The sequence below is a fragment of the Mirounga angustirostris genome, unplaced genomic scaffold (assembly GCF_029215605.1).
Source record: "Mirounga angustirostris isolate CCGP_5_RB_7025 unplaced genomic scaffold, mMirAng1.0.hap1 SCAF_11, whole genome shotgun sequence".
In the NCBI taxonomy this organism is placed as follows: Eukaryota; Metazoa; Chordata; class Mammalia; order Carnivora; family Phocidae; genus Mirounga; species Mirounga angustirostris.
The window spans coordinates 12,960,115-12,973,738 of record NW_026991719.1 but is presented as its reverse complement, the minus strand read 5'-3'; the positions used below and the strand labels follow the sequence as shown (position 1 = coordinate 12,973,738).

Genomic DNA, 13,624 nt, shown 5'->3' with positions numbered 1-13,624 from the left:
GATGGACTATTCTGTCCTGTTTGATATGGTAGCTACTAGCCACGTGTGGCTATTGAACACTTGATATGTGCTCAATTAATTTGAATGAATTTAAATAGCCACATGTGGCTAAGAGCTACCATTTTGTATCGCAAAGCTTTCAGTGATAACCTTACGAGAGTGGACATTTCCGTCCAGTCATCATTTCCTTATTATTGTAGTAGGAGCTTTGGGTCTCCAGCGGTAAGTGATGGGGATTTGTGATTTTGAATTCCACACTAGATTTTTAGATCATTTGATAAAGCATCTCGTTGAAAGCTTTAAAGTTATATTTACTCCCCCTATAAAACTTATATTCTGTCATCTTCGGTTTGATATACATAGCAATTAAAATGATTTTTAAAGTAGGGAATACAGCGACAACCATGCTCTGTACTATAGTAATTATGGGATTAGAGATTTGCCTGATCTCTAATTAGAAGTTGCTTCCTAATCTGGGGGGAAAAAAAAACCAACATAGTTTTTGAGAGTTCTGATTGGGGGAAGGAATTTGCACTCCTGTAAAATTTCTACCCAGATTTGGAAATGTTGCCCATTTAATGTTTTCCAATCCAAAAGAGGATTTGTGTGTTTAAAAGTAGCTGGGTAAAGCTACTTTTCTGTTCCATTCCATCTAGGAGAACTCGAATTGCTCCTGTACGAGCTTTTTACAACCTTCAATTTGGAAATTGCTTCATTTGCCCCCGATAATATAAATAACATATGCTCATGGAAAAGTTTCACACAGTAGGGAAAAGTATAAGGAAGAGAACAAAAGTATCTTGACCTCTTACCACCTGGAGCTACAACCACCATTAACATGTTGAAAGGCCATCCCTTTATCACTCCGAGACTCGTCCTCACAGGCAATAAGTTGGCAGAGGCTGAAATAGGGGTGCAAGGTCAGTTTCATGTTTGCCACCTCTGATTAATATCCATCGTAAAGCTGTGACGAGAAAAGCGGTCGTACTTGCTGCATTCCCAGGGGACTCTTCCCTTGGTAAAGGAAACGACCTTGTAGGAACTGGCCGGAAGCCAGCTAAGGGACGGAAGGCCCTACAGCTAGCCTCTAGCGTGAGGGATACTGTGGGAATGGAAACAACATACGTCTACGAAGGGCCTTCAAAAAGCAGGTGGACTTTGGGCAAAGCAGAAGTCATCTTGCCATTCAAAAATGTTGCTTGGTTTTTCTCCCTCTAACACCTTGCACAGATAAAATGCCAGATCTCTCATTAAGCGAGATGTATTTTGCTGTTTGACATTCTGCCTTGAAGATGGTTCGTGAGAGTAGCTGCCAGTGATGGTAACAGGTTAATTGTCTCACCATTTGATGCGTTTTCTTATTCAAAGATAAGACCTTTAAAGCAGCTCTCGTGTTTGTCTGCTTCAGTCACATCATGATTATTCTCATTTCAGATCACCCCTATTTTGTTGGTGTCCAATTCCATCCTGAGTTTTCTTCTAGGCCGATGAAGCCTTCCCCTCCATACCTGGGCCTGTTACTTGCGGCAACCGGGAGCCTGCATGCCTACTTGCAACAGGGATGCAAGCTGTCTTCTAGGTAATCAGCTTACTGCTCTCAGCACCAACCCCAGCTGCACTTATATCAACATTTTAGGGTTCTCGTGAAATTTAATATCAGTACAGGACTTTTTTGAAATGAAGAGTAATTTTTTTCTTTCTTACCGATCCTGATTTTTTTCTGAATAAAAATGATTTCTTCACATCCAAGGCAGTGACATGTTAGCTTTCCGAATCACGCTGATGCTGGGTGTTATTTTAGAAGTTTGTGTCATTTTGATAAGTGAAAAATGGGATTTGCTTTTGGTGACTCTGATTAATGAATATATATAAATATTTTATATATTTATTTGTTTTTTTGTGACTAGCCTGTTCATACCCTCTGCACTATTTTTCCTTTTGCTATTGTATCCTTGCCGTGATCGTATAGTGGTTAGTACTCTGCGTTGTGCTATTGTATCCTTTATCTTACTGATTGGTAAGCTCTTTATATATAAAGGACATTAATCCTTTGTTAGGTTGCAAATAATTTTTGAAAGTGGGTTTGTTTGTCTTTTAAGTTGGTAATCATGGTTTTCTTTTTCCCTAGATCTTTAAAGAAGGACTTTATATAGTCTTTATAGTTTTTTTTTTTAAAAGATTTTATGTATTTATTTATTTGACAGAGAGAGACACAGTGAGAGAGGGAACACAAGTAGGGGGAGTGGGAGAGGGAGAAGCAGGCCTCAGGCCGAGCGGAGAGCTGGACGCGGGACTCGATCCCAGGACCCTGGGATCATGATCTGAGCTGAAGGCAGACGCTTAATGACTGAGCCACCCAGGAGCCCCCCTATGCCCATTATTTAACTTTTTAAAAAATATATTTTGCTATTCTTCCAGATGAATTATGCAACGATTTTAAAAATTGGGTTCAAATAAAAAAAAAAATCCCTTAGGGATTTTCATTAAAATTTCTTTACATTTAAATATTAGTTTGGGGAGAATTTATTATATCTTTACTTCTTCTCCTGCAAGAATATTGGATGCAATAACTTTAAAAGTGGATGGAACTAGCCAGAATCATAGAGGGGTTATGAAGGGTTGCAAACGCAGTAACCGGATATATGCCATTTAGAAGATTACCTTTGCTGACCCTCATCCCAGCAAATAACCCTGGTGATGTTGCAGTCGAGAGCTGCCAGGATCTGTGTCTGGTGTGTGTGCGTGTGCTTGTGTTACACAAGCCTGCTTATTTGTGACATTACTTGCGCGGAGAAGCTCACAGCTCTCTCATTTCTTGTAGCCAGTTTTCAAACGGGAACAGCTTTATGTATTTCCCTGTCAGGTGTCTTCCTGACTCAATGATCACTCCTTGCTCCGCTGAGCCAGGGCACTGGTTTCCTGGCTGTAAGAGGAGGGTGGCAGCGGAGGAAGTTAGATGGCCGGGCGAAATAATGTCAGGCTATTTGGCAGCAACGGCCAAGAACGAGCCGTCTCTAATTTGTGCGGACTGCGCACCTGTGTGTTAGATGGCCCACTGCTTCCCGCGGGGGGCTTGGGGGGGGGATGGTGGTTTCTGGGCAAAGCTTAGCAGCAGTTTCTGAGAAAAATGGTTGCTTGCTAGGGACTCCTGAGCAAGACTCAGTATGTCTCGAGGACAAGGCAAGACTTCTTAATATAACTCCGAGGCTGGTATTGGAGTTACCAGCTACTTCCTGACAGTGGGCATGGGAGGTGGGTGTGGCCTCTCTATTGATTGTAGTGTGTGCAGGCTTCCGCGGTGGTCAGAGAATTCCTACGTGTCAGCCATAAACCTGTGTGTTTCTTAAGGGCAGCCGACACCTTATTTATCGTGATCTCCCTGGCTCCCTAGAGCACGGGGTAGTTTAGTACCCATTAAAGTACTAACTTTGGGTAGCAGGGGAGGATGGGTATAGTCTAGTCTAATTTTGACACCTCGCAGGGGTGGGGGTGGTTTTCCAACTAAGAATGGTGACCATGAGTTGACCCAGTGACAGACACCCAGATTCCAGAGGCACCTTGCACTTCAGCTCCTCCCTGCCCAGCTCTGCGGCGTGAGTGAACGATGAAAAGCGAACGAGTGCTTTCGTGGCCAGGCTCTAATGTGAGCTGAGCTGGTACTGTATTTCTGTCAAACAAGATTACTGTCTATAATCCATCACAAACAAACGTGACAAGGAATATGAACACCAGCAGAGTGACTTCCTTCCCCAGAAATTGGCTGACGGTGTGTAATTATATGGCACATGCGCAGCTGACATCTTTAAAGCCCAGAATACAAAAATCTTTGGCTTTGAGTGAGTACATCTGAACTATAACCTCTGCGTTCTGGCCTGTGGAGAACAATTATCTTTTAGTGCCTGGGAAGTTGCGGTGAGAATATTATTTTGGGATCTAGAGCTGATGAGCTAAATTCTTGGCTGCTCTGCTGTCTATAGAGTGGAAACCCAGTTATGAGGACCAATTCCGCCTGGTTTTCAACTTGCAGTCTTCAGTTCGAGAAAGGCATAACAGTTTTAGGATAGTATTTTTTAGGTTTTTATAAGCTGCTCAGGAAGTACATGCAAAATCAAACTGAAAGCCTTTGTTTTGGGGGTCCCCCCAAGACGACCCACACATTTGATGATTAACTAGAAGGAAATCAGAATATAGTGGTACTCATGGTTAAAACTCACTTCACTGACAGTAAGCACACACAGCTGGCTCAGTAAGAGGAAAAGATGTAAGTGGGGTGTGGAGAAACCTATTTGCAGGTTTCCTATGCCCCCTCCTCCCATGAGAGCTCACACAGAGCTCACCTTCCCTTCAGCAGGGAACATGCAGCAACATGTGTCTGATGTTTGTGCCCAGAGGAGCCCATGTGAGACTCAGAGTTTAGGGTTTTTATTGGGGCTGGTTACATAGGCATTCTCTACCTAGCAACCACTCAAATTCCAGACTCTCAGAAGGAAAGCAAGCATTCACCGTAAAGCACATCAGCCTACACCCAGTGAAATGACCTTATCAGTTAGTAACGGAGAACACATTCTGAAAGCCAAGTTCCTGAGTCGTTCTCCCATCCCACTCCACTAAGCAGGCCCTTCTAATGATAGCAGCCTCACGCCCGCTGTGTTAACTCTTTTTTTCACAAGTCTAATAAGCCAGTTTTAGAAAAAACACATCCAGTGGGAAATTCTTGTAATTCTCTGCTGAGATCTCTCCTCTGGTGTTGAAACATAATCTGTCCCATGTATGAAAGATTACCGCACATTTTCCTGGTTTTGCTGGCATATCATGTAATAGGATGAGACTGTTTCATGTGATTGTAAGAAGGCAATTTTAGGGGACTTATACTAAATACACTATACAAAGGTGCTTGTAATTGTGAGGTTCTTGAGTATCTAGAAACAAAGCATATCATCTCTGTTCAGAATTGCATTTTTAAGCAACTGGAAACAGAAGAGGGATTGGAGTCTAAAGTGGTTCAGAGGTTGTTTTCCAGCATGTGGATCTCTGGGGCTGCCCTGCAGAGCTCTTAGGCTCACTCACTACACACCAAGTGGAGAAATAGCTTCCAGTTTGGATGACGCTGCCATTTATCACGCCCGTGTGTCAGCTCAGAGTAAAACTCTCATGCTTACACAGTGCTCGTTCCATGTTGGAAAGCAAGAACTTAGATGGGGTTCGGTCAGCCGTTCGCAGACACGCAGCTCTTGGAGGTAACATGTCTTTAAAGTATAAAACCAGAATCTTAAGACATTTGAGCAGCATTTGTATTCTAGGTTTTAGGATCCTGGATTCCATGCCTCCACCCAACATATACCTTTTGTGCAGAGAAATCGTCTTCTTTGGCAAAACAGGAAGGGATCTGGTACAGAATCAACAGGAGGGAAATTACTCAGTGATTCCCTCTATTTGCTTGACTTTTTCAGACCGAACTCAAAAGTTGAAACTACTATATAATCAAAGGGCCCTTAAAGGAAGTTCACACCCAGAACCAGGTCTTTCCATTTCCTGATACCTCGTGTGCTCCCAGATTCTGAGTCCATTCTCTCCTTCACGCTTATCCTCATCTCTCCGTTTTTTACTTGTGAATCCTGGCGGCAGTCAGGGAGAGAAGGCACCCATTTTCATTCACCATTGTCTCTAGTCCCTCTTCCATGACTCTCTTCTGGGTTTCCTTCTAAGTGACACGCTGGCTTCAAGCTTGGGAAGATTTTGTTTTCTGTTGACTTCTAGATGTAGCATGACAGAAAATTTTGAAAACAGAAAAAAAGGACCCATAAACCCACCAGCCTAACACACTGTGCTCGTTTTTGAGTATTTCCTTCTAATCTTTACTCTATATCCATATAGGACTCAGTTCATGGTTATAATCACTGTTCTGTGACCTCGCTCTTCTCTGCATCAGTTTATAAAGGGGCATGGTAATGGTACCCTCTTGACATGGTACCCACTTAATGAAGATTAAGTTTCATACTAAATGTAAAGCACTTAGCACAGTGTCTGGTCTATGGTGGGAAATTAAATAGAAATTATTATTATTATTTTTTTAAAGGAAGCTCTACACCTAAAGTGGGGCCTGAACTCACAACCCCGAGATCAAGAGTCACGCACTCTACTGATTGAACCAGCTAGGTGCTCCTAAATGGGAATTATTATTACTAATTTTACCTTAGTTCTGGTCTTCTTCATCTCCTGCCTACTACAAAGCTTCCTATCTGGTCTCTATACCTCCAGCTTTCCTCTTCTCAGTTCATCTTCCTACATTATTTTGGAGTTTAAAACTCTCAGTGGCTTCCTTTGACTTAGAGAATAAAATGCACACAAATCCTTAGGGAACAGCTTGCAGTCCCTCGATCTCCCTAGAAGCTTTTAATGCCTTTGCCTCAGCTCACACCACTTTTGAGGCCCTTGATATACATTCCTGAACTGCTTAGTGAGAGGTGAATGCCAATCTGTATCCTGTTAGAATGCTACTTCCTGACAGTGGGCATGGGAGGTGGGTGTGGCCTCTCTATTGATTGTAGTGTGTGCATTTCTCCCTCTAAGGCATACTTATCCCCCCTTGGGTACCTCTTTCTCTTTGACTAGGAGGGTAAGATACTTTTTTCCCCCTGCATGAATCTGATGTGCATTTTCCAGCACTATTTTAAACTTGGGATCACCTTGCCTATTTTTTTTCAACATTTGGGCTGCATGGTTGATGTTGCCAAGGGCCGTTCTTGCAGTCTATGGTGTGTAGGGGCCAAGGGCTGGCCATCCCAAGATGGGCCAGTTTGGCATAAAGATTAGTTCAAGTTTGAAGGGGTTTGGGACAGGTCTTCTCAAAATATGCCACTTCTGCACGTGGACTGTTTTGAGTTGAAGGCAATGAAGACCCTGCGGGCTCAAGAGAAACTTTAGTCCCTCCAATTTTCTTCTGTTAATCTGTCTCATGTCACTTTGATTCTTAGTCCAGCTAGGAGTACCTTAAAGGGGACGGGAAATTCTTGCTCCCGGACAGGTGCAAATAGTTTGTTTCTCTGGGGACAGTGTGAACGAGTAGAGCAGGTGCTATGGATTTGGTTTCTGGGTTTGCTGCTTACTGGGTAATTTTTCCCAAGTCTCTACTCCTAAACTTCAGGATCTTCATCCTTTTGGGCTGCTGTAAAGAATAGTTGAGATGGTGCTTTGTACATTTTAAACTGATATAAAAATACTACTTTTTCCCCTTTGTTACATTTCAAGCAAAAGTGAACTGGAAAAAGAAAATGATTCTATTTTAAGTTTTTTAAACACCTTTTAAATCAGTGCCGCCCCCTCTGCCCCCATTGTTTGTCACCAACTGCATACCTTGAGACTTTTTTTGGTAAAGTGCTGCTAATAAACCACATTTGAATACACCTTCCCTTAGAGATTAAATGTTGATTAAAAGGTGCTCTTTATTGATGGTGGTTCACTGCAGTGCTGATGATATGGTGCCAGCCAGGGATGGAGTTAATAGTGATAGAGACTACTGTGCTTTTAATGCCCTGCTGGGGTTGTATTCTACCATTTACTATTCAGTGCAAAACTCATCAAAGCATACTAAGTTTTTATTCCATTGCTCTTACATTTTATGGCTTCCAGGGGCTCTTTGAAAAGGAAGTAAGTAAAGCAGTAACAATGCTTTGGAGAAAACTGTGTGCATGGCAACCTGTTTTAAAACACGCTTTTTCCACATGAAATGGATTTTGATACAAAGTATTGTAGGAACTCATGCATGCTGGGAATCCTAGGTTGGCCATCAAAATTTTTTTAAATTCCAACCACCTCTTTCTGTTAATGGAGAAGAAGTGGCTTAACGGCTGCCCCTGGGATGGCATAAAAAGTGGGATATATGAGGCATTACTATATCTTGTCCTAGTGCCTTGAAATATATATTTTCTTATATTGGGAATTTACTAGGAACCAGGAATTTTTGACAAACAAACGACGATGACCAACCTTTTGTTTGTCAAAGAGCCACACGTAGATTGCTGCAGTCAAGTCTCCTAGGTCAAGCCAGTGTTGTAAGGATAGAGATTCCCATGAATCACTGCTGGTGATTCTGATTTTGTCTTGTAAAAAATCATATAGGGGGCATCTGGCTGGCTCAGTCGGTAGAGCATGTGACTCTTGACCTTGGGGTTGTGGGTTCAGGTCCCACATTGGGCTTGGAGCCTACTTTAAAAAAAAAAAGAAAGTGTGTATATACATATATATATTAAAACTTTTTTAAAAAGAGTGCTTCTGTTATTTGGGGGACACATGGATGCATGAGAGACATTTGCCATTTGCCATGATTTTAATTAACTGTAGATAGCCAGACCTTGAAAAAATTTTTTTAGGAAGTGACAAGGAGAACCATTGCATGGTGATTATAGTTTGTTGCTGTTGCTGTTTTTATCATTACTCGTTTGTTTTAAAATCAGTGCTATCCAACAGAACTTTCGGCAATGATGGAACTGTTCTATAATCTGCACTGCCCAATATGACAGTCACCAGCCCTACAGGACTAATTGTGGGGCGGTTAGTTGGGCCCGAGGGAGGAGGGATAAAGCAGATGCTGGTCACACCCTCGGAGCCAGCCCGGAGGGTTAACAGCCACACCTTCAGAGCCACCTCTAAGAGCTAAGAGAACAGGAAAGGCCTCGCCACAGAGCTGGCTCAGAAGCCACAAGGGGGCTTCCAAGGGCTGAGCATGCGCACAAAAGGCGCAACGTGTCCTTAAGGTCACAGCAAAAGCTCCTTAGAAACTCATAAATATACAATACATAGATAAATACGGTTGTAACAGAATGCGTCCTGGGTGGGCGCATGCGCAGAAGCCAAAATGTTATATAACCAGCTGTCAATCGAACATACCTGTCAAAGCCAAATTTAGGGAAGAAAACAGGCTTAAAAGGATGCACCTAGAACTTCTTGGGGCCATTGCCACTCTTGCTCTGATAGTGGCCCGTTTTCGCTCTTGAAAGTGTACTATGCTTATCTACTTAATGAACTCTATCTCCCCATTCTGGTCTCCGGTTTCCAATTCTTCGGTGCATCTGGGGCAAGAACCGAGCAACCCGGTAACATATGGAGCACTTGAACTGCACTTAATATGTGTGAGTGAGGCATGGAATTTTCAGTTCAATTCGGTTTTAATTGACTTAAATGTAGATAGCGTCCTGTGGCTACCATATTGGGCACTGCAGGTTTAAAACTTCCCCTCCTCAAATATATCAAGATACACACAAATGGGTCTGTATTCTGTGGCATTTCATAAAGTTTAACATGTAAGACCTTGATATCTAATAATTTTCCCTACTGAGAAATGTGTGTACAGAGAAGATGATTTTAAAAGATGGGTTAGTCTTAAGGTAGAGCTGAGATGTCGCGAATTAAGTGAAAATATACTCAGACAAGTATATCTTATGACTTCTTTAAGTTTGTTCTGTGTGAAACTCAAATGAACCCCTAAGTCAGACGCAGCACAGAGTAGCATTCACATTTTCCTGAACGTGCCAGAGCCGCTGCTGTTCCGTGTGTGGTAATGATCCACATTTTATTCCTAGCGCTTGCTTTTTGCTGGCACGTGGATGCCCTGAAATCAGCACGTTGAGCAGCAATGCCTATTTTAATGATTCTGTTCTTGAGTGCCATGGTTTATTTCATTGTCCTACTTCTGGCCCCTGACACATAGGAAAAGAAAAAGAATCACCAAACCCGCTCATTTGCCTTAGAAATGACTAAACTCAAGCTGAGTCTCCCCCTGCCATTTTGATGTGTTGTCCGAGTTTGGGGGAGCCAGCCATCAGACAGAAATGAGGGCCCTTAGGTTAGAAACAGACCCACCCTACTCTGCTGGCTAATGTGGGCAGGGAATTATTTGGGACAAGAAGCAATTCTGGGGCGCCTGGGTGGCTCAGTTGGTTAAGCGACTGCCTTCGGCTCAGGTCATGATCCTGGAGTCCCGGGATCGAGCCCCGCATCGGGCTCCCTGCTCGGCAGGGAGTCTGCTTCTCCCTCTGACCCTCCTCCCTCTCATGCTCTCTGTCTCTCATTCTCTCTGTCTCAAATAAATAAATAAAATCTTAAAAAAAAAAAAAAAGAAAAAGAAAAAAAAAAAAAGAAGCAATTCTGGGGCGCCTGGGTGGCTCAGTTGGTTAAGCGACTGCCTTTGGCTCAGGTCATGATCCTGGAGTCCTGGGATGGAGTCCCATATCGAGCTCCCTGCTCAGCGGGGAGTCTGCTTCTCCCTCTGACCCTCCCCCCTCTCATGCGCTCTCTCTCCATCTCATTCTCTCTCAAATAAATAAATAAAATCTTAAAAAAAAAGCAATTCTGAAAAGCATGCAATTGGCAGTTTTTGTGACTTCTTCATATTTCCATGACTTTTTGAGAGATGCCATGTTATAAATATGTAACTCTCATAAACAACGACGGTTTACATTTTTATGTAGTCTTCAGAGCACATTTAGACATTCCCTTTTGGCCCTCATAACATTTTGGTGAGGTTGTAGGTATTGTTACTACTTTTTCCCTAGACTCTCAGGAGTCAAGTGACCAGTCCAAAGATATGTGGCTAATAAATAGTACAACCAGGAGTGTGAGGGGGAAGATGTGGGCCCACCTTACTCTTCTCTGGGCTCCGAGGTCGGGAAGGAAGCAGGTGTAACATCTGATGCCTGAGAAAATGGGAGTTCCTTGGCTCTTTTGGCCTTCTCATTTGTGGAGTCAGGGGACATGCCCCAAGGTGCCTGCTGGCACATTGCAGCCCAGCTTAGACTTGAGCTTGTGGCCTGGGTTGGCATGATGGGGATGCTGACCCCACCTCAAATGAGCTGTGTGCTGGGTGAATCACTTGAACACCCTAATCTTCATTTCTTCTCCCAGAGGAAGTTGAGTGCAACTTCCAGTTCCCTTTTTGTCACACAGAACCAGGAAGGATTCGACATTTGTGTAATGAGAGTGCATGGATAAGGAAGGACATACCAACTTTTGGGGGCAGTTTTTTTTTAAAGATTTTATTTACTTATTTAACTGACAGAGAGAGAGAGAGAGAGACAGCGTGAGGGGGAACACAGTAGGGGGAGTGGGAGAGGGAGAAGCAGGCTTCTGGCTAAGCAGGGAGCCTGATGCGGGGCTCGATCCCAGGACCCCAGGATCATGACCTGAGCCGAAGGCAGTTGCTTAACCAACTGAGCCACCCAGGCTCCCCGGGGGGGGGGGGGGGGCAGTTAAAAAAATTATTTAGTTATTCCTGTGTTTTCTTTATTGGAAACCCTTTTGTAACAGAAGTGATTTTCCTGCTCTAAAATCTAAGTAGGAGGTATCTTCTTGATTGTTTTGAGGATCTGTTGATTTATATGTTTATCTAACATGTCTTTTCTGCCAATTCTCAATGCTCTTCTATCTCCTCTCCATACTCGAGCCCCGCGCCCACAGCCTTTCCAGTATTTTGTTCAAAAATACAAAATATTTTTGTCAGGGGAGGAGAGTGAGGTTGTCTTTTACATTTTTGTTGACCTATTTATTGATACACGCTCAATATGTTTAGAGTAAATCTTTGCTTCCTAACGTGTCAGCAGAGGGTTTCTTCAGTTCGCTTTCCTCCTTAAAAAAAAAAGAAAGAACGAAAGAAAGAAAGAAAGAAAGAGTGGATTTTCACGTGTTATGGAATTCAGACTTCTATTGCTGTAAGTCAGCAAACAGTTGGTCAAGGCTAGGAATGGGTCAGTCATAAAACACTTACTTCCTGACAACGTCATCTCCATAGATCAGTAGAACTCCTGTGAAGTTGATTTACTTGCTGATTGATTTGGAACCGAGCAAGAGGAACCCCAACCTGAGCCCATGGCTCAAAGCAAAACTACAGTTGCAGGGCTCTATCATGGAGAAGGTGTACTTCTGAGGGAACCCAGCATGGCAGCATCTTCGTCAGTCATTGGTCCTATTTTGAATACTACATGTGACTCAAGGTAGTCGGAGCATCCCATAAAGCTTCTAATGTTAAAATAGCCATAATTGTGGAAATTATTTCTGAAGCCCTTGGACGTATGAAAATGTTTGTTGCAATGGAAAACTTTCATGCTGCTGGCCTATATTAGTGGCCTTCAGAAGATTATAAATTTCAATCTAAATTGAAATGCTTTTATAGGGCGCCTGGGTGGCTCAGTTGGTTAAGCGACTGCCTTCAGCTCAGGTCATGATCCTGGAGTCCCGGGATCGAGTCCCACATCGGGCTCCCTGCTCGGCAGGGAGTCTGCTTCTCCCTCTGACCCTCCCCCCTCTCATGTGTTCTCTCTCATTCTCTCTCTCTCAAATAAATAAATAAAATCTTAAAAAAAAAAAAGAAATGCTTTTATAAATTTTCTGAATAAGTTGCTTCCAACTTAAGATGAAAGCAAGTGATCAACTCCTCTGACAGAAGATCGTTGTGTGTGGTTGGACTAACCTCTTTTTGCCGTGACTAGAAAGTGGTAGTAGAATATCGCTTAGCATTTTCTCTGAGTGGAGATTAATTATGGAATGTGTTTTGAATTGTAAATAGAATAATGGTCCAGGGTTTTTTACACCTTGCTAAATTCGTTCCTCTTTTGATCTAGTGATAGATACAGCGATGCCAGTGATGATAGCTTTTCAGAGCCAAGAATAGCCGAGTTGGAAATCAGCTGAAACCAACACAGGACTGGGAATAATCAGGACTGCCTGAGCAGGTAAGATGGAAACCTCAAGTAGTCTCTGTTTGTCTTACAGACAAGCTGTTGTCCTGGTGGAGAAGGGACCATTATAGGACTTGCCTTGCAGGATTTTGCTCTCGCGGGATGCTCCCATTTGCCTGGCATAGGCAGCAAATATGAGCATCCCGGAGCATAGTTAGGACAGACCTGACAGCCGATCGTGCTTGTGGGAAACTGGAATGCACCTGAGGCCAGGAATAAATCTGTAAGTGCACCTCTAAATGTGTATCTGGAGGCTAGAGTGGTTAGAGTTGTCATAGATCACCAAAATTTGCTCTGTAAAGGGCCAGATAGTAAATATTTTAGGATTTGTGAGCCTGCAGTCTCTGTTGCAACTATTCTACTTTGCCATTAGAGGGGGAAAGCAGGCGTAGCCAATACATAAAGGAATGGGCATGGCTGTGTCCCAATAAAACTTTATTTACAAAAGCAGCTTGCTGACCCCTGGTTTAGGTCATTCATGGAGAAACAGATTTCCATGGATTTGTATAAAATAAAATAGTATTTTATTTCTTTGTAGGGAGATGCCAGAGACTGGCTCAGCTTCTGAGGGCAGCGTATTTTCTCCACGGCTCTTTTAGGCTTTCTGAGGGAGGATAGCAGCCTGGATAACTTTATTAAATTCAAGCTCAGAGGCTGATGCTGCCTGGGATAACTCTAGTGGTATGGCAGGCCTTGAAGTGGATGAGCAGCTCTCTTTTCCGGCAAATGTATAGAGTTAATTGCTCCAGTATGAGCTCTCTTCGTTTCACTTAGAAGGAGGATATTCATGTTCACCAGGGAACGCATACCTCTCTCTATTTCGGTTTGCCTCAAACATGGAGACCTTTAGGAGCAAACCAAAATGGTGCAAAGACTAGCTGGAGGTACTTGAAAGA

At 43.0% G+C, this 13,624-nt stretch overlaps 1 protein-coding gene across 6 annotated transcripts in view; it reads left to right on the top strand.

Moving 5' to 3' along the window:
• CTPS2 (CTP synthase 2) overlaps window positions 1-13,624 on the top strand; it is a 99,550-nt gene that overhangs the window by 85,437 nt on the left and 489 nt on the right. For 4 of the 6 annotated variants that reach the window (XM_045875269.3, XM_045875260.3, XM_064573808.1 and 1 more), the window contains 2 exons: window positions 1,435-1,579; window positions 12,612-12,722. In XM_045875269.3, coding sequence (XP_045731225.1) covers window positions 1,435-1,579; window positions 12,612-12,681 — 215 coding nt within the window. In that variant the 3' untranslated portion in view covers window positions 12,682-12,722. Of the gene's footprint in view, window positions 1-1,434; window positions 1,580-12,611; window positions 12,723-13,624 lie in introns of those variants that run through there. The other 2 variants (XR_006790815.3, XM_045875291.3) reach the window with 2 other exon arrangements.